Source organism: Neophocaena asiaeorientalis, unplaced genomic scaffold (assembly GCF_003031525.2).
Source record: "Neophocaena asiaeorientalis asiaeorientalis breed wild unplaced genomic scaffold, Neophocaena_asiaeorientalis_V1.1 scaffold353, whole genome shotgun sequence".
In the NCBI taxonomy this organism is placed as follows: domain Eukaryota; kingdom Metazoa; phylum Chordata; class Mammalia; order Artiodactyla; family Phocoenidae; genus Neophocaena; species Neophocaena asiaeorientalis.
Genome location: NW_020175261.1, coordinates 694,957 through 713,509, shown reverse-complemented (window position 1 = coordinate 713,509; position 18,553 = coordinate 694,957). Strand labels below are relative to the sequence as shown.

At 35.5% G+C, this 18,553-nt stretch overlaps 1 protein-coding gene across 1 annotated transcript in view; it reads left to right on the top strand.

The window, feature by feature from the left end:
- Positions 1 to 18,553, top strand: part of RAD54B (RAD54 homolog B) — a 97,102-nt gene that overhangs the window by 55,783 nt on the left and 22,766 nt on the right. Inside the window, exons 4-8 of the mRNA XM_024765416.1 lie at positions 4,536 to 4,730; positions 8,074 to 8,355; positions 11,422 to 11,584; positions 14,753 to 14,978; positions 15,245 to 15,452. Coding sequence (XP_024621184.1) covers positions 4,536 to 4,730; positions 8,074 to 8,355; positions 11,422 to 11,584; positions 14,753 to 14,978; positions 15,245 to 15,452 — 1,074 coding nt within the window. The remainder of the gene's footprint in view (positions 1 to 4,535; positions 4,731 to 8,073; positions 8,356 to 11,421; positions 11,585 to 14,752; positions 14,979 to 15,244; positions 15,453 to 18,553) is intronic.

Genomic DNA, 18,553 nt, shown 5'->3' with positions numbered 1-18,553 from the left:
CCACTAATAATGAAATTCAAATTATAATGTTAAGTAAATGCCATTTCTGTTTGTTAAATTGGTAAAGATGAATGTTTACACAAAAATCTGTACATAGATGTTCATAGCAGCTTGATTTGTGATAGTTAAGAGCTAGAAACACCTCAACTGTCAGTATTCCGTACAATAATAAGGAAGAAACTTGATACAGGCAGCAACTTGGGATGAATCTCAGAGACATTATGCTGAGTGGGAGAAACCAGCTTGAAAGGTTGTATACTGTATGATTTCCATTTATTCGACATTCTCAAAAAGACAAAACTATATTGGTAGACAACAGATCAGTAACTGAATAGGGTTAGGGTCTGACTAAAAAGGAATAGCCTGAGGGAGACTTTTGGAGTGATAGAACTCTTCTATATCCTGATTGTGGTAGTGGGTAAATAAATTTATACCTGTGTTAAAATTTGTAAAACTGTACACCAAGAGAAAAAGTCAGTTTTACTGTATGATAATTGTAACAAAAAATAACTACAGTTAGAGAAAAATTCGTAAGGTAATATATTATGCTGATATATAGTAGTGAAGTGGATCCTCTCCGTTGGTGGGAATATCATTGGTAATACCATTATGCAGATATTAAACACCATTTTACTTTTTAATTTAATGATATGGGAAATGTATTCACAATAATATATCAAAAGAGGAGGCTAAAAACTCTACATCATAATTCCTGGTATATTAGAAGCATGTTTTCCCCCAAAGAAGTATATAAAATTACCCTTTGTTCAAACACCTTCATTATGAGAGGAAAGCCGGAAACTGGGGCCACTGCACTTAAGTCCTTTGCCTGCTTGACTGTTCTGTTCAGGATTATAGCAGCCAGAGTCCTTTCAGGGACTGATAAAAGGTCATTGGGCCAAGCATTCTGAACACAGCTGTCTCAGCTGCATATCAATCATTTGTTTTCTCAGAAAAAAGCTTTGATGGTTCTGAAGATAATTTATTGTTTGGAGAGAGTCAAGATTCACTTTCTAAATCCATGAATACCAATGATCAACATATGCATTAACTGAATTCTAGTAGTGACTGGTTTTTCAGGCTTTCAGGAGATTGGTTTACCTGGCTTGAAGTTGTACAAGGTTTTTTTTTTTTTGTCATATGTTTTGTCTTTGGTAAATACCTTCCAGTGGAATGACTGGTTATAGGAGGTGTATGTTTAACTTTCTAGGAGTCTGCCAAACTGTTTTCCAAAGTGATTGTACTACTTTACATTCCTTCCAGTAGTGTGTGATATTTCTAGGTGCTCAACATCTCTTTTTTTTTAAGTTATAATTGACTCTACATCTTTGTTAACACTTAATATAGTCAGTTTAAAAAATTTTAGTCAATTTAGTGAGTGTGTGGTGATATGTCATGTTTTGAAACAACTTTATTGATTTATAATTCACATACCATATAATTCACCCACATAAAACATATAATTAATAATTTTTAGTAGTATATTCACAGTTATGTGCAACTATCACTACCATTGTAAGATGTTTTCAACACTTCAAAAAGAAATCACATGCTGCGGAGCAGCTAAGTCCATGCACCACAACTACTGAGCCTGCGCTCTAGAGCCTATGAGCCACAACTGCTGAGCCCACGAGCCACAACTACTGAAGACCTTGCGCCTAGAGCCTGTGCTCCGTAACAAGAGAAGCCACTGCAATGAGAAGCCTGTGCACCATAACAAAGAGTAGCCCCCGCTCACCGCAACTAGAGAAAGCCTGCACACAACAAGACCCAACACAGCCATAAATAAACAAACGAACAAATTTATTAAAAAAAAAAAGAAATCCTGTACTCTTTAGCTTTCAACCCGCCCCCACCATGTGCCGCCCCCCACCCACAACTCACCCTCACCTCCCAGCCCTAAGTAACCACTAAACTACTTTCTGTCTGTATAGATTTACCTGTTCTGGACATTTCATATAAATGGAATCATGTAATGTGTAGTCCTTTGGTGACTGGCTTCTCTCACTTAGCATAATGTTTTCAAGGTTTATACATGTTGTAGCATGTATCGGTATTTTAATCCTTTTAATGGCTGAATAATATTACATTGTAGTGATGTACCACAATTTGTTTATTCATTTGTCAGTTGAATGGATATTTGGGATGTTTCTACCTTTGGGCCATTATGAATAATCCTGGTATAAACATTCATGTACAAGTTTTTTGTGTGAATGTGTTTTTCTCTCTCTTGAGCATATACCTAGGAGTGGAATTGCTGGGTCATATGGTAACTCTAATCTTTTGAAGAACTGCAGATCTGTTTTCTAAAGTGGCTGTATTATTTTACATTCCACCAGCAGTGTGTGAGGATTCCAATTTCTCCACGTCTGCACCACACTTTTTATTATCTGTTTGATACTTATCATCCTAGTGGATGTGAAGTGTATCTTGTAAATTCATTTATTTATTTATTTTTGGCTGCATTGGATCTTTGCTGCACACAGGCTTTCTCTAGTTGTGGCGAGTGGGGACTACTCTTTGTTGCAGCGCGCGGGCTTCTCATTGCGGTGGCTTCTCTCGTTGCGGAGCATTGGCTCTAAGCGCATGAGCTTCAGTAGTTGTGGCACGTGGGCTCAGTAGTTGTGGCTCACGGGCTCTAGAGTGCAGGCTCTGTAGTTGTGGCACACTGGCTTAGTTGCTCCGTGGCATGTGAGATCTTCCTGGACCAGAGATCAAACCGGTGTCCCCTGCATTGGGAGGTGGATTCTTAACCACTGTGCCACCAGGGAAGTCCCATTAAGTAGGTGGTGTACTTTAAAAGATAAAGTAATCATTTGGTTTTTGTTTTGTAAATTATATTGTTTTGATGGCTTCCACGGGTCAAGTGTGTATTTGGTAAAAGACATAGTGAATAGCTCTTCAGTGATGGGGGAATGAGATTTTCCTCTCTTCAGCTGGAATAACTTTTATCTAGCCATTGAAAATATAGTGTACAAGTTAGGTGAGAAGTAAGAGCTAGGGCTCAGTATGAGGGTGGTCTGTATTCCTCAAGGAAGTGCTCATGTTTTAACTGTAACTGCCAAGGGGAAAAGAGAAAATAAGACAGAAATAAGGGGAGATTTTGTCTCTAGTGTCAAGTGTACTTTGAATTAATAGATAACTTTTAGTGTTTTTGCTTCAAAACACTAAAAGATATCATTATATAGAATATCATATACATGCCTTTCAACCTATTCTGCTGTTATTCTTTGTCTTATTTTATTATGTTTTATCTTTTTTAAGTTGAACTATAATTTACATGCAATAAAATGTATAGCTCTTAAATGATCAGTGGTGATTTTTGTTAAATGTGTATACGCATGTACCTGTCACTCAGAACAAATTCTTGTATTTATTTTTTTTTAATTTGTATTGGAGTATAGTTGATTTACAATGTTGTGTTAGTTTCAGGTGTACAGCAAAGTGAATCAGTTATATATATACATATATCCACTCTTTTTTAGATTCTTTTCCCATATAGGTCATTACAGAGTATTGAATAGAGTTCCCTGTGCTATACTGTAAGTGCTTATTAGTTATCTGTCTTATATATAGTAGTGTGTATGTGTTGATCCAATCTCCCAATTTATCCCTCCCCCTCTCCACCCCCGCCTTACCCCTGGTAACGGTAAGTTTTGTTTTCTACATCTGTAACTCTGTTTCTGTTTTGTAGATAAGTTCATTTGTACCCCTTTTTTAGATTCCACATATAAGTGATATCATATGATATTCGTCTTTCTCTGACTTACTTCACTCAGTATGACAATAGAACAAATTCTTCTCTCCTGCCTCTTTCCAGTCAATTTCCCAACTGTAGAGGCAGCAACCACTTTCTGGTTTCTATCACCATAAATTAGTTTCTCCATTGCTGGAGAATTTTCTGTGTTAGACTGTTTGGATATGTTTTTGTAAGGTGATATTGGAAATGTTTTCAAGAGGAGTATAGACTTTCGTAAGAAACTTTTGATTTCCTGATTATATACTACTGAATTCTCAGAATCAGTGGTCCAACCTGATTGCTCCCTAACTAGGAGACAAGAGTATATTAATGAAATTTAGTCTGATTGCTACTTTACTGTTTTACTTTGTTCTTATTTGAAAAAACTACAGATTTTTCTTTGAGAGAACTCTGTGATCTTATATTACTTTTCCTTGATTTTGTCATGTCACTGTTAATTAAATGAGTTGTTTATTCAGAATGTGATTATAGATCTTTTTCCATGGATGCTGAAATTTTATCTTTAATTAGTAGAGTTTAAAATCTTGCCAGTGATTATTATGTTATTTTATTTTAACATAGTTTGTATGATGATAAGAAATTTACATTCATCATACTCATGGTAATGTTAGCACGTGACATTTGCAATTTCCCAGTTTATAAAATGCTAACATGTGCATGAAAAAATACTTAATACAATCTAATTCACCTGTGCTTTTATTTGTTGCATGATCTTACTATTTAAATATTAAAGTCATCTTTAATAATGTGGTTTTTATTTTATTTTTTATTCTAGTTCATTTAGCCCCTAAAGAAATAACAGTGTCTAAGGGACAAGAAGAGGAGCCTGATAGCCTAGTTAAATATTTCAGTGTTGTTTGGTGTAAGCCTTCAAAGAAAAAACACAAAAAGTGGGAAGGCGATGCTGTTCTTATTGTAAAAGGAAAGTCATTTACATTAAAGGATTTGGAAGGCAAAGACATTGGAAGAGGTATTGTTATATTACCTGATGTTTATGATTTGGTCTAAAATTAATATATATCTCTGGCAACAAAATTGAAATGTAATTGGGTTTTACAAAGTTGTTCCTTAATTGACTTTCATGTCTAAATTATCTCATAAACATAAAATTATCTCTTAATCGTGAGTCTGGCAGTCTTACGTATACTCAGTGAGATGAATCTCATCCCATGGTTTCATTTTCTCCAAAAATGGCCATCCAGGTATATACAGTTACATTGGCATTTTTGTGAGATTAAGCAGTTTGTCTTGGTGTGTTTTACATCTTTTTTTTTTTTCCAGAATGCTGAGTGATTAAAAGTTTAAAAAATGTTGGTATTAGGAGTGGAATGATAAATTTAACTTCAATGATACCTAAAAAAATTTGAAAAATAGCAAGGAGATAATGACTAGACATGACCTAGATTAATACATACAAATTGGAGGTTACCATTATTTCCGTTATAAAGTGTTGCCAGCATGATTTGTACAAATTAGTCCACAAATTCAGAATACCTAAAACCATTATGGTTGTTTTGCATTGTCTCTTACTGTTCAGTTCTGAGTGTGGCCCATAATTATAAAATCTGTTCTACAAGTTCACTCATTCATTTGAAAACACCATAATTTATAGCTTTCAGTAACTTATGTGCTAAGCACTATGCTAGGAGTAAGCATTCAAAGATGGATATAGTTTACAGTTTAGTGGGGACAGGGCAATGTAATTAATAATTAGGAAGCACTAAGGTAATTGTTTCAATGAGAATTTTTGCTAAGCACAATACAAGCATATACAGAAGGACCATTTAAGTTGACCTTCGAGGCTAACGGAAAGCTTCATAGGAGTTATTGTTTAAGGTAATATTTGAAGGATGGATAATTTTGTAGGGGATGAGAAAGGGGCAAGGCATATGTACAGGTTCAAAGGCAAAACTACTTCAGTGTTTCAGGAATATAGTATATGAAGGGCAGTGGCAAAGAGGCAAGAGTTGAGGCTGTATGGAATTATCTGCAATAGAATTTTTTATTATAAAAATATTGAACAAATGCTATATATTCACTATTATTCTTAGTGTTTAGAGAAATTTAAAAAGAAAAATTGCAGTGCACATTCCATGTTGTTGGTTAGGGTAGATTGAGGCAAAATTTTTGGAGAACTTGTTTATACCTATTTAGTGAAATTATATTCTAAAGCCACGTAGAGAGGTAAAAATTATCAAAATTACTCTGGAACATCTGTTACCCATAAGGTATAGTATATATGGTTTTGAGTATGTATAGTTTGTAATAAAATGATCTTTCAGTTGCAAGTAGTGATAAATGCAGATTAGTTTATAAACAGTGGGTTTTTGCTCTGACTACCCAAGTACAGTCACCTATGGTGCTTTTAAAAAATGCCAGTGCTTAGGCCTTGACCTCTGAGGCTCTGATTATTTGGTCTGGATGGTGGGGAGAGGGGCTGGACATCCATATGTTTTAGATTTCCAGATGATTCTCATATCCAGCAGGAGTTGAATCCACTGGTTTAAACATTAATGGAGGTTTTAATTGGCTTTCAAAGTGAAAACATCCAAACATAAGACTTGGTTGCTTAATTATAACATTAATAAATATATCAACCTGGAGTTAATCTTGCAAGTTATTGCCTATAATGCAAGCGGTTTTTCTTTTAAATAAATTGGGTATACAGCATTTAAATATTGTTAATGTAGGCATAAACACTCTTAAGAAAACTGAAGGCTGTAATGCTGAAATTGCTAATAGCTTGTGATAATGTAGTCAGATTCATTTGACTGTCATTACACAATACCCAGAAAAGAACAGGTGTGGGAAACAGAGTTCAAGAGTTTAAAGAAAGTCTTCTGGAGACTTAGAGATGTTTGAGACAGTCATCACCATGGATCAAAGTGAAATGAGAGATCTTGGAATTAGAGACTTTTGAAGATGCCTCAAAATTATGTTTATTCTTATCTCCCATTTTCATGTGATTAATAGGAATTGGATTAATAGTGTTGGATTCTATATGAAGATAAAACTATTCCTTAGTGTGGAGAGATCAAGACTGTTGTTGAATTGAGATAGTCTGGGAAATGGAGGGATGGGTCTTTAGCATTGAGGAGCTCCAGCCAAATACCTTCTTCCTATATCAGACCTCTGTCATAAATAATTGAAGAATGTATATTATGTAGTTACCAGTTGGCATAGATTATAACGATTAGCCCAGTTTTAATAGGGAATTGTAGCAATTTCCAGCTAGTTTTAAAAGGGTCATGTCATGTTTTCTAAAATGTGATGATCTTTTATTTTTTGTTTTTAGAGACTTTAAAAAGTTTTTGTTGTACACAGTTTTTGCCCCTCCTAGTGGCACAAAAACCATGCATTTAATGTAGACAAGCATAGGAATCTAAATTCCCTCACTCTATCTGGTTAATGAGTTCATTTTAAACAGACTCTGACTAACTTACTCATATTTATATTGCATCAGCACCTTACACCTGGCAGCACTTAATAAATGTCTGTTGAATTAATAATAACTCAAGTTTGTTATTATAAAATATGCCACTTTTTTTTTTTTTTGCGTTATGCGGGCCTCTCACTGCCGTGGCCTCTCCCGTTGCGGAGCACAGGCTCCGGACGCACAGGCTCAGCGGCCATGGCTCATGGGCCCAGCCGCTCCGCAGCATGTGGGATCCTCCTGGACCGGGGCACGAACCCGTGTCCCCTGCATCGGCAGGCGGACTCCCAACCACTGCGCCACCATGGAAGCCCTATGCCACTTTTTATTCAGGAGCTAGAACTTGGACTATCAGTGGCCTCTATGACAAATATATTTTTACTATGCTATCTCAGGTGGAACAGTACAGTACTAGTTGTGGTAGAAATTGTTCTTATTGCTAGTTCTGCACATTTCCAGCTGTTTCCAAGTGGAAATAGAGCTGCCCTGGTATTTCTCTAGTTTGTTCACAAGAAAGGAGGGTCCATATAGTCTATCAAACTCTTTTCTTGGCTTGATTTTCTACAGACAGCAGATGGCAAAACTATGAATACAATAGGCTGTATTTTCAGTAATTAAGAAAAGCCTTGCCTCTCTAAAACTTGGCTAATTTTTATAACTATATAATTATTTATGCCTTCTGATTTTTGCATGTATGTGTGTGTGTTTTTACTAAAATGATAAATTATATTTTTGTTCTGGCTAATGGTTATATGAGGCTATTTGCATTCCAAGTAGTTTTTTATTCTGTACAGTTACAGGAAGAAGACTCTGGTTACACTAATTAAGTCATTTTAGAGTGTCAATAAATTAAATTAATTTTTTTCTTCTCAATTTAAAGGCATTGGATATAAATTCAAAGAGCTTGAAAAGATTGAAGAGGGCCAAACAATGACGATTGGTGGAAAAGAAATAGAAGTCATGGGTATAATCTCTCCAGATGATTTCAACAGTGGCAGATGTTTTCAGCTTGGAGGAGGAAGTTCTGCTGCCTTACATTCTTCTCAAGCTGTCAAGAAGTGTTTCTCTAACCCTTTCAAAAGTGTCTGTAAACTAAATTCAAAGGAAAATAGACAGAAAAGTTTCCAAAATTGCAAACCACGCCATGACCCATATGCACCAAGTAAGATTTCAAAACTAATTTGAACATAATAAAACCTATTATGTTTTTACTGTCTAAAGATGTTTTGGTATGTGAATTTAAAGTTTAAATTTTGTATTAAAGCTTTCAGGTAAAAGTAAATATTATTTTTCAGACATACAGTCTGACGTAAGGGATAATGTTGAAGTTGAGTAACAATATAGTGTGAAAATTATTTCATAAGTATATGTACAATTGCAAGAATACAGTAATCAAAATACTATACATGTGTTAAAGGAAAATTGTGTAAATTGTAGATGTATACACACATACATACATGTATATGATTTTGAGTAAAATCTGATATCTTTAGTAGGGAGAAAAATTAGTAAATTCATGAGTTAGGAATATTTTTGAGCTTCCGTTTTGAAGACCATATGCTTTGATCACGTATATTAGTGATTTAATTCAGTATTAAAATATTGAAAGGTCAGATGTCATGTAAAGAATTCAAATTTTATTCACGAGAATTCAGTTCATCAAGTTAACTTGCACATTAATGAATTTAATTAAAAAACTACATAAAAAATAAAACCATGTCTGTTTATGACTTTTTAAAATTTGATTGTTCAGTCAACAAGTATTTTTTGTGTGCCTTTTATACATTGGGCCCCGAGGTGAAACTGTCGTGACAGAGCTTCTCATTTGGAGAGGAGACAGACAAGGAATTTGAATTATAGTGTAGTAGATGTAGAAGTTGGAGAATAGGCTTTTTTTGTAACAGTAGTAAAATAAAAGCATTAAAATAACTATTAAAATAATCATAAATAAAAGTATTAGAATAACTATTTTCCCCTCTTGCAAGTATTATGGAAACATAGAATTTTTGAAATAAAGGGACCTTTTAGGTAATTTAGACCAATCCCTTCACTATGCATTCGAGGAAACTGAGTCCCAGAAGGATGAACTGACTTGCTTGAATTAAAATAACTTGTTGGCATAATTGAGATTAAAACCCCCAAATTAAGAATTCCTAGCTCTATTCTAGCTTGTTTGAGACTTAATTGAAATTTAGAGAGTGGAAGCTTATGCTTCTGATTTTTCTCTTTATCTAAATATTTTGTCTGTCCCACTAGCTCTTTTAACAAGCCTCCTTCTCTCCTTTATTCTTATTTCTCTTTGCCTTCCTGTCATGTAAAAATAGAGGGCTGTGGGGAACTGAAAAGAATACTGTACTTGGTCAAAGACCTGAGTTAGAGTCTTGGTTTTACCACTGAACTAACTGGTTCTTCAACCTGTTGGGGGAGTCACTTCATTAATATTTTTGCCTCCTCATGTGTAAAATGTGGGTTCTAAAAACTACCATAGAGACTTAGAGTGCCTGGTATATGTTGTGTATGATAAATATTTGTTGACTGAATGAATGAAAAATTTTATTGTGATAATTTATATATATGTGTATATGAGCATGTGTGGGTGTGTGTAACAAGCCCTTTTTGTAAATGGTAAATAGTTGATTATTCTCTCTCTCTTTTTTTTAATCTTGCTAAGGTTAGGACTAAGTTGTACACTTAAAACTAAAGCATGACAGATTTTGTTAGCATTGAACGATGCCTCATCATTGTGAAGGTTGAGGAGCATCTTAAGATTTGAATTGGTGTCCTATTGCTGTGGTGCTTTAGGTTTTATTTTTCTTGAAGCTGGGTACTTTGTTAGATGACTTAAGATTCTGTGGTCCTTCTTGCTTGAGCTGTGTATCGTCTTTACCTCTATCTTCTTTTTTTCCCTTTGTCCTTTCTAAAAGATAGAAAAAAACGGGGCCATTTCTTGGTTGGAAATCCACAAGGCATACACTCTTGCTTTGTTACTGGGATATAGAGGAAACCCAAGGGCCAAGTTTTCCATTTTCACTCCCTAGTCCCCTGCCTGCCAGGAATTCACCTCAAAAATGAGAGGTGAATTCCTGGTTGCTCAGAAACGTGGGAAGATGACAGAAAATTTTCTTCTGGGTAATTGCTATCAGTAAACACAACCAGACTCTCATTCCTGTGACTATGTATTTCCACACTGATAGTTATTTATTTAATCTTCTTTTTTTTTCGGCCACACCATGCAGCTTGTGGGATTTTAGTTCCCCGACCAGGGATTGAACCCTTGTCCTCGGTAGTGAAAGCTCAGAGTCTTAAGTACTGGACTGACAGGGAATTCCCATATTTGATCTCCTGGAACCCATTTTTTAAAAATCTCCTTTTCTCATCTTTGTTCTTCTCTTTTTTCTTTTTGTTTATTTTTTAAAATTTATTTTTTTAACCATACATATATATATCCAAATATACAAATATATCCAAAAATTATTTTGGTGAGTTTATTTTCTGATTTCAGATTTATCAGTTGAGACCAGCTTTCTAGTTATGTTTGATTTTGTTTTTTTGGGTGACTTTTAATAAATCTTTTAAATTGTATTAGCGTGTTTCTAAAGAATTACATTGTTATTTGATGGTTACTTAATGCTGCTTTGCAAAGATTCATGAATTTTACATTTATGAACGAAGTAATTAACTTTAAGCAAATAATGGTGGTGAAGTCAATGGAAAATTTGTCATTCTTTCTCAGTTCTTCTGAATAATAGGAGTAATGGTCATTGTTAGTGGGTACAAGAATGAAAAAAGGGAGCCTTTATATTAAATTTAGAAAGCCTTTCCAGAATAAGAAGTTGTGAGTATTAGCAAGAGCATCTTGGCAAAATTCCAGCCTGTGCTTTCAGTTGGAAATAGTTCTCTTTGCTCTGAATACTGAACTATTAAGTGTTGTGGCTGAATTCTTTATTAGACAACAGTGAATTTCAGTGGTTTCAAAGCACTTTTGGGCATGAAGTTTGGAAAGCTCTTCGCAATTCTTTGCATGAAATCTTACATCAATAAGGCAAGAGATTTTATTTTTTTAATTTTGTACCTTTGCTTAGCATTGATGTTACTGAATTTCAAAGTTTTTTTGCCACAAATGGTGGCAAATAGTTTTACCTTCTGAGTAATTAGAGCAAGATAATGTAGTTACTGACAGAGTGAAATTGGAATACATTTATAATTATACTTTTCTGTTTTTCTTAAGATTCCCTTGTTATGCCACGACCAGATAATAATCACCAGTGGATGTTCAGTAAGAACTGTTTTCCTGTTGTGGATGTAGTGATAGATCCTCACCTTGTATTTCACCTTCGACCACATCAGAAAGAAGGGATCATATTCCTTTATGAATGTGTGATGGGAATGAGGTAGGAAAATAAATTGTTTAATCTGAGCTTTGATTTAACCTGCAACATAATGGTTTTCTAGGACAAGCCTGATATATAATGCATCTCAGTGGGTACAGCATATATTTTAGTTGGTAGGAATGGCAAATGGTACTTAATGTGTATGTTTATTTCGCAGGTAGTTCTTTTTTTTTTTTTTTTTGCAGTACGTGGGCCTCTCACTGTTGTGGCCTCTCCCGTTGTGGAGCACAGGCTCCGGACGCGCAGGCCCAGTGGCCACGGATCACGGGCCCAGCCACTCCGCAGCATGTACGGGGCACAAACCCGCGTCCCCTGAATCGGCAGGCGGATTCCCAACCATTGCGCCACCAGGGAAGCCGCCCCCCAGCTTTTTTTAAGCAGATTTTTTTTTTTAATTTATTTTTTAAATTTATTTTTGGCTGCGTTGGGTCTTCGTTGCAGTGCACGGGCTTTCTCTAGTTGCAGCGAGTGGGGGCTACTCTTCATTACGGTGCACAGGCTTCTCATTGCGGTGGCCTCTCTGTTGTGGAGCACGGCTCTAGGCGCGTGGGCTTCAGTAGTTGTGGCATGTGGGCTCAGTAGTTGTGGCTTGCAGGCTCGAGAGTGCAGGCTCAGTAGTTGTGGCTCACTGACTTAGTTGTTCCACGGCATGTGGGATCTTCCTGGACCAGGGATGGAACCCGTGTCCCCTGCATTGGCAGGTGGATTGCTAAGCACTGCACCACCAGGGAAGTCCCCCTCCTCTCCTTTTAAAATTGAGTTTTCTTAAAGAATTGTAGTCGAAGTACAGTTGAAGTATCAATAGAAGACACACACATACATACAAACCAGACAAAGGGGGTAAAAAGAAATCAAAGGTCTCTGCTAACATGTTAGTACATTTCCTTCCAGTCCTTTTTTGTTTTGTTTTTAATGCATAGGACCTTGACTTTTATATTGGTCATTTACTAGGGAGTTGGGAATGTAAATTTCCCCAAACTCTAAGAACCCGTTGAATGATGACAAGTTAAGGGAAAACTATTTCCTAGAAACTTTCTAGATTCATGTTCTTTCTCAAATCTGTTCTTCCTTTTGGAGATCTTATCTCGCTTGGCCTGAGAATCATCTTTGATTTCTTCTCTCTCACCTTCTCTATCTAATCAAACCTAAACTTTTGATTATTTTGACCTCCCAAATATCATTTGGGTCCTAGTTGTTTCTGGCACCTCACTGTAGCAGCTCTAGTAACTGGTGTCATAAAATTATATTTTATCTGGATTATTGCAGTGGTTTCTAACTTGTGTATCTGCTTCTGATACTTGTCAGGTTCATTCTCCTTATCACCACCAGCTTGATTTTTCTGAAAACAATTCTGAACATGGCATTTCCTTGCTTAAAATTATTACAATTCTCAGAACTTAGAGCAGTGTTTCCTAATCTGTGATATGCACTTTACTGGGTTGTGTATGGGATCATTTTAGGTATACGTGGACAAACTTTATTTTTAACTTTTAATAGTAGCATATTGAGTTAATGAATAATTAGAAAGAAATAGCACATTAAACTTTTTGTTTCACAGATAAATTATGCTTAGAAAGAGTTTTCAAATAAATCTAATTTAAAAAGTGAGTTGGTTTAGAGAAAAATAATAAATAATAACATATAGTATCACACGTATGGCAAAAAATTGTAATGGTAGTCATGAAAGACTGATGTTTGGGAGATGCTGACCTACAGGATACAGTCTGAGCTTTCAAGGATAAGTATCCTCATCTTCTGTCTTCTTCCTATTTTGCCAGCTTCCTAGCTTTTATTTTCTTGCTTGCAATTCATTTCAAGCTCCAAATGTACTGATCTACCTGATTAATGTAATGAATTCCTGTTTATCTTTAAAACTCTGCTCAAGTTTCATCTTCTTCAAGAGAAGTCTTCCTGTTCTCTTCCCTATACCATGATGATGGATGATGGATGGTGGATGATGGATCACTATTCTCTCTCTGCCACTCACTATGTCTCAGTTAGCTGGCATCTTGCAGTGGCAAATTGTTGATCTAAAATAATAATAGTGGCTATGATGCATGTTTGTAGTTTTTTCTCTACACTTTGAAATGGAGAACATATATAAAACGGTGTGGGTTTTTTTGGCCGCGTCAGGTCTTAGTTGAGGCCTGCGGGATCTTTCATTGCGGCGTGCGGGCTCTTCGTTGCAGTGCGCAGGCTTCTCTCTAGTTGTGGTGTGCAGGCTCCAGAGCTCGTGGGCTCAGTAGTTGCGGCACGCAGGCTTAGTTGCCCCGTGGCATGTGGGATCTTAGTTCCCCGACCAGGGATCGAACCTGCGTCCCCTGCATTGGAAGGCAGATTCTTAACCACAGGACCACCAGGGAAGTCCCCTATAAAATTGTTTTTGGTTATTATTTCTACTAGTAAGAAATACAATAGATTAACAAACTACACTTATATTTTTGGTAATATCCTTAATTCCTTTGGATTTTGTAACTTTAAAAATGTATGTCTAATACCTTCAAAGAGCTTTAAAAACTATGAAGTGTTATAAAATGCCACTTACTTATATTATATTCCTTATAATATTTAATTTTAAATTACATTAACCAAGTAGGTTTGTTGGATGAGAGTTTTACTAAATTACATGTATTAGATCAAATAGTTAGTGTTTATTTTTTCTTACAGCTCAAGGAGCTGTTTTGGTTGAGGACTTCATTTACTGCCAGAGAATCATAAATACAGACCAGTAGATCTTTCTGGTTTACATTTCAATGTATTTTAAACTGTTTTGTTATCTAATACTGAAACTGATAAAAACTGCTCAACTGTTGGTGATGAGAAGCATGGTTATAGTTAAATTATTCAAAGGTAGATATAAAATTGGGATTCATTTCTAATCTCTAAATATAGATACATGATAGTAACAGATGATTTAGATTCAACTCTAATTTCAAGTTGTTTTAGTAATTTAGTTCACAAATATGTAATGAATATAATTAGCAAAGATGCAAAAGAGAGATATGTCATAAATCAGCTGATTGAAGAGCTAGAAAAAGTGTTTAGTGGGGGCTAGGATCATCCTACGTACAAAATATCAGCTTCTGGTTCTTGACTAATAGGTGATGATGTTAGGGACATAAAATATTTTCCTTTTGTAATTGAAGGAAGTATAATTGTTTCTAACAGGGTGAATGGCAGATGTGGAGCTATTCTTGCTGATGAAATGGGTTTAGGGAAAACATTGCAATGTATTTCGCTCATCTGGACTCTACAGTGTCAGGGACCCTACGGTGGCAAGCCAGTAATAAAGAAGACACTTATTGTCTCACCTGGAAGCTTGGTGAATAATTGGAGGAAAGAATTTCAAAAATGGCTAGGAATTGAAAGGATCAAGATATTTACTGTTGATCAGGTAAGAGACTTTTAAAAGTTTAGCCCCGGTCCTTTACTAAATCTCTAGATTTTCAAATCAATACTGCAGTTTTCACTGTCTACGTAGCAGTTTTTCAAGTGTAAGTAGCTCTGACCCTTTGGAGATAAATGGAATCTTGCCCTACAATTTGGTCATGAGTTAACATATTCTAATACCTAGTTAATGGTTGTCAGGAATACGCTGCTTAAATTTGATTTCACACAGTTTTTGCCCATGATTTGTTAAATATTATCTTTTTTTCTTAGGACCACAAAGTAGAAGAATTCACCAAATGTCCATTTTATTCTGTTCTTATCATCAGTTATGAAATGTTACTTCGTTCCCTGGATCAAATTAAGAATATAAAATTTGATCTTCTAATTTGTGATGAAGGGCATCGTTTGAAGAACAGTACCATTAAGACAGCTACAGCCCTCATTAGCCTCGCCTGTGAGAAAAGGATAATTCTAACTGGTCCGTATTTACTTTGGGGGAGATATGATGGTATTTTTGCCTAGTGAATATGCAAAACTTGTAATATGATGTTTGGCATCCAAAGAATTGATGGTATTGAGTGGAATTCATACTAATAAACCTATGTTAGTTGAGTCTTGGTAGGATTCTGAATTATTTAAATCCTATGTAATGTTCTGCAATCCAGATTTTGGATTCTTTGAGGAATAAACACAATGGTATCATGGTAAAGAAGGTAGGAGATGGAACTAGACTGCTTGTGCTTGCTTTCCAAGTCTGATATTTACAGCTGTGCAACTTTGGGCAAGTTATACTTCTCTGTACCTCAATTTCCTTATGTGTGAAACAGCGATAGTAAGACCATCTACTTCACAGAGTTGTTGTGAGGGTCAAATGAGTTAATCCATGTAAAGGTCTTGGAAGACTACCCTATACATGGTAAGTGTTTAATATAAATATCCTCTATTTTTATATGTTTGTGCTGTATGCATATGGTTTTTTGCTGGCCAAAGCTTCTGGCCCAGACTGTCTGGAAGGATGAGATAGACTGTGTGTAAATACAAGAATCTGTTTCTACCCAATCCTTTTTAGCTTAAGGCCTAGACTAGAATTAGGCCTGAATAACTCAGTGTAGCTTTTCTCCCACACCTCACTTTGGTCTTATGTGGTAGCAGAGGAAAGAAGAGAGTTGTATTCATTACTAAGGTTTGCGACCCTTCCGTTTTCTTCTTAAGGCTCTATTTCCCTATCATCTTTAATCCTTTTGGAAGGGATGGGCAGGGCATGATTATCCTTATTACATCATATCTCATGGTGTCCTTCATGTGTCCTATATGCATGTCAGAGCTCTCCTCTGAAGTTTAAATGAGGAGGGAGAAAGGGTGTGACCAACAGCTTATTCCTCCATTCCACATCTTTAGGGTAGAAGTATGCCCTGGAGCAACAGAGAAAACTCCCCCTGTTGTGCTCTCATTGAGTTGGGGTGTGGAGGGTACCCGTCTTTAAGTAATTTATGATCATTTGACTTCCAGTTTGTGAAGAAGGATTGTATTAACCATTACCAAATGTGATTTTTAAAACTATATGTGCTTTTTAGAAATGATTTTGGGAACTGTTAAATGACCTTTACATTCTTCACATTTAGTCACTTAAAGATAATAAAGATAAAAAGGACAGGGATCAAATCTTACAGTTATATCTGCCCCCCCAAATTTAGTAGATGTTCAACAAATGTTTGTCAGTAATACTGGTGATATGGAAACCAGAGAATAGAAAAACGGACTTTGAACATTTAGTAGAGGCTGTTTTTAAAGAAAAAAATGAGTTGGGGGAAAAAAAAAAAAAAATGAGTTGGGGAAATGGAAAACTTAATCTAGGTAATTTCTGTATCTTTGGCTATTTGAGAAACTAAGTGGATTCCTTATACTTCTTGACTAGCTTTTGATTTTGAGATCCTTGGGGTCAGAAAAGCAATGGAAAAAAGATTTAGCTGAATTTAGTTACACTGTGTTGGAAGAAAAAAGCAGAGACTGTTTCTTTTTACTGCTCAATGTGGGGTCAATATTGCTTATGGAGTTAACAGCTATGGAGTTAAAAAGATTGGCATTTGAAGGGGAAAGAAAAATAAAAAGGGAGAGTGAGAAACTAAGATTACTTTTAGGTAATAATAATAGAATAATAAAAAAAATAATAGATTCTCCTCTATTTGAAAAACAGATAATGTCCTTTAGCAAAAACGGACAGTTTTACTAATATTCTCAGTTATAAGCAAATACCAGTTCAACTAGCGTTACAGATTAAATTTAATATTTTCAGTAGAAATTGATTCTGGGACTTCATTCAGAAGGACTGTCCTGATGATGACCAGTGAGATTGTTTCCTTTGAGGAATTAGCATTGCCCCCTTTATTCGTACTTTGTCTTCTTTATCTTGTTTCTGTTTTCCTGTCCTTGTCTCTGTTGCTCCTGAGCTGTGAATGTAGGTGAAAACTAGCACTAACTAACCTCTTACATTTAGAAATACTTACAGTTGGTTTTTATCTCCTTAGAATTGCCTGAATAAATTCTTCTTTTTTTATAGTGGCAGCATATCTTACTCCCAATGTGTTTTGTGTCTTATTAGGAAGTAACATTTATATATGAGTATGTTCAGTGCTCATATATAATAGGTGCTCAGAAGCTATTTAAGAATCAAATGAAAGTAATTTTGATTTTGTTTCCTGCTGCTATCTAGCCCAGTGCTGTGAAGAATATTTAGTTAATATTTACTGGAAATTTTAATATTAAAATTAAATTAAATTAAAATTTAATAGAGGTGTATTAGACTTCTAGGGCTGCCATAACAAAATACCAAAGACTGGGTGGTAGATTTCTTCAATGACAGAAATGTATTTTCTCACAGTTCTGGAAGCTGGAAGTCCAGTGTCAAGATGTCAGCAGGTTTGGTTTCTCCTGAGGCCTCTCTCCTCGCTTTGCAGATGACCATCTGCTCGCTGGGTCCTCTCATGGCCTGTTCTCTGAGTGTGTGCATCCCTATGTCTTTCTCTCTTCTTGAAAGGATACAAGTCATATTGGATTAGGGCTCCACCCTTATGAGCTTCTTTAACCCTAATTACCTCCTAAAAGGCCCTGTTTCCAAATATAGTCACATTGGGAATTAGGGCTTCAACATATGAATTTTGAGGGGACACAGTTCAATCCACAATCTCTTATTATGTTAGATATCCTTCATTAGATGTTAGATATCCTTTCTTTATATTATAAAAAAGAAAAATCTGAGATTTGAAAAAATTCTTATTAAAAAGTGAGAGTTAAAAATATATATCACGCACAGACACAGACACACAGAGATACATACACATATTGCTATATTATAGCATGCTTAGAAAGTAGAGAATGGAAATCATCCTTCAATCTCAATTTCTTAATGAGCCATTAACATTTTGTCATGTTTCATTATTCACACACACACATGCACACATGCACACAGAGAACGTACGTACATATTTTTTATATATACATACAAAATCCGTCTTTATTCATAGACACACATGCACAGCAAAATACACTTAATGTAAACATTTTCCTATGATAGTGCATAAT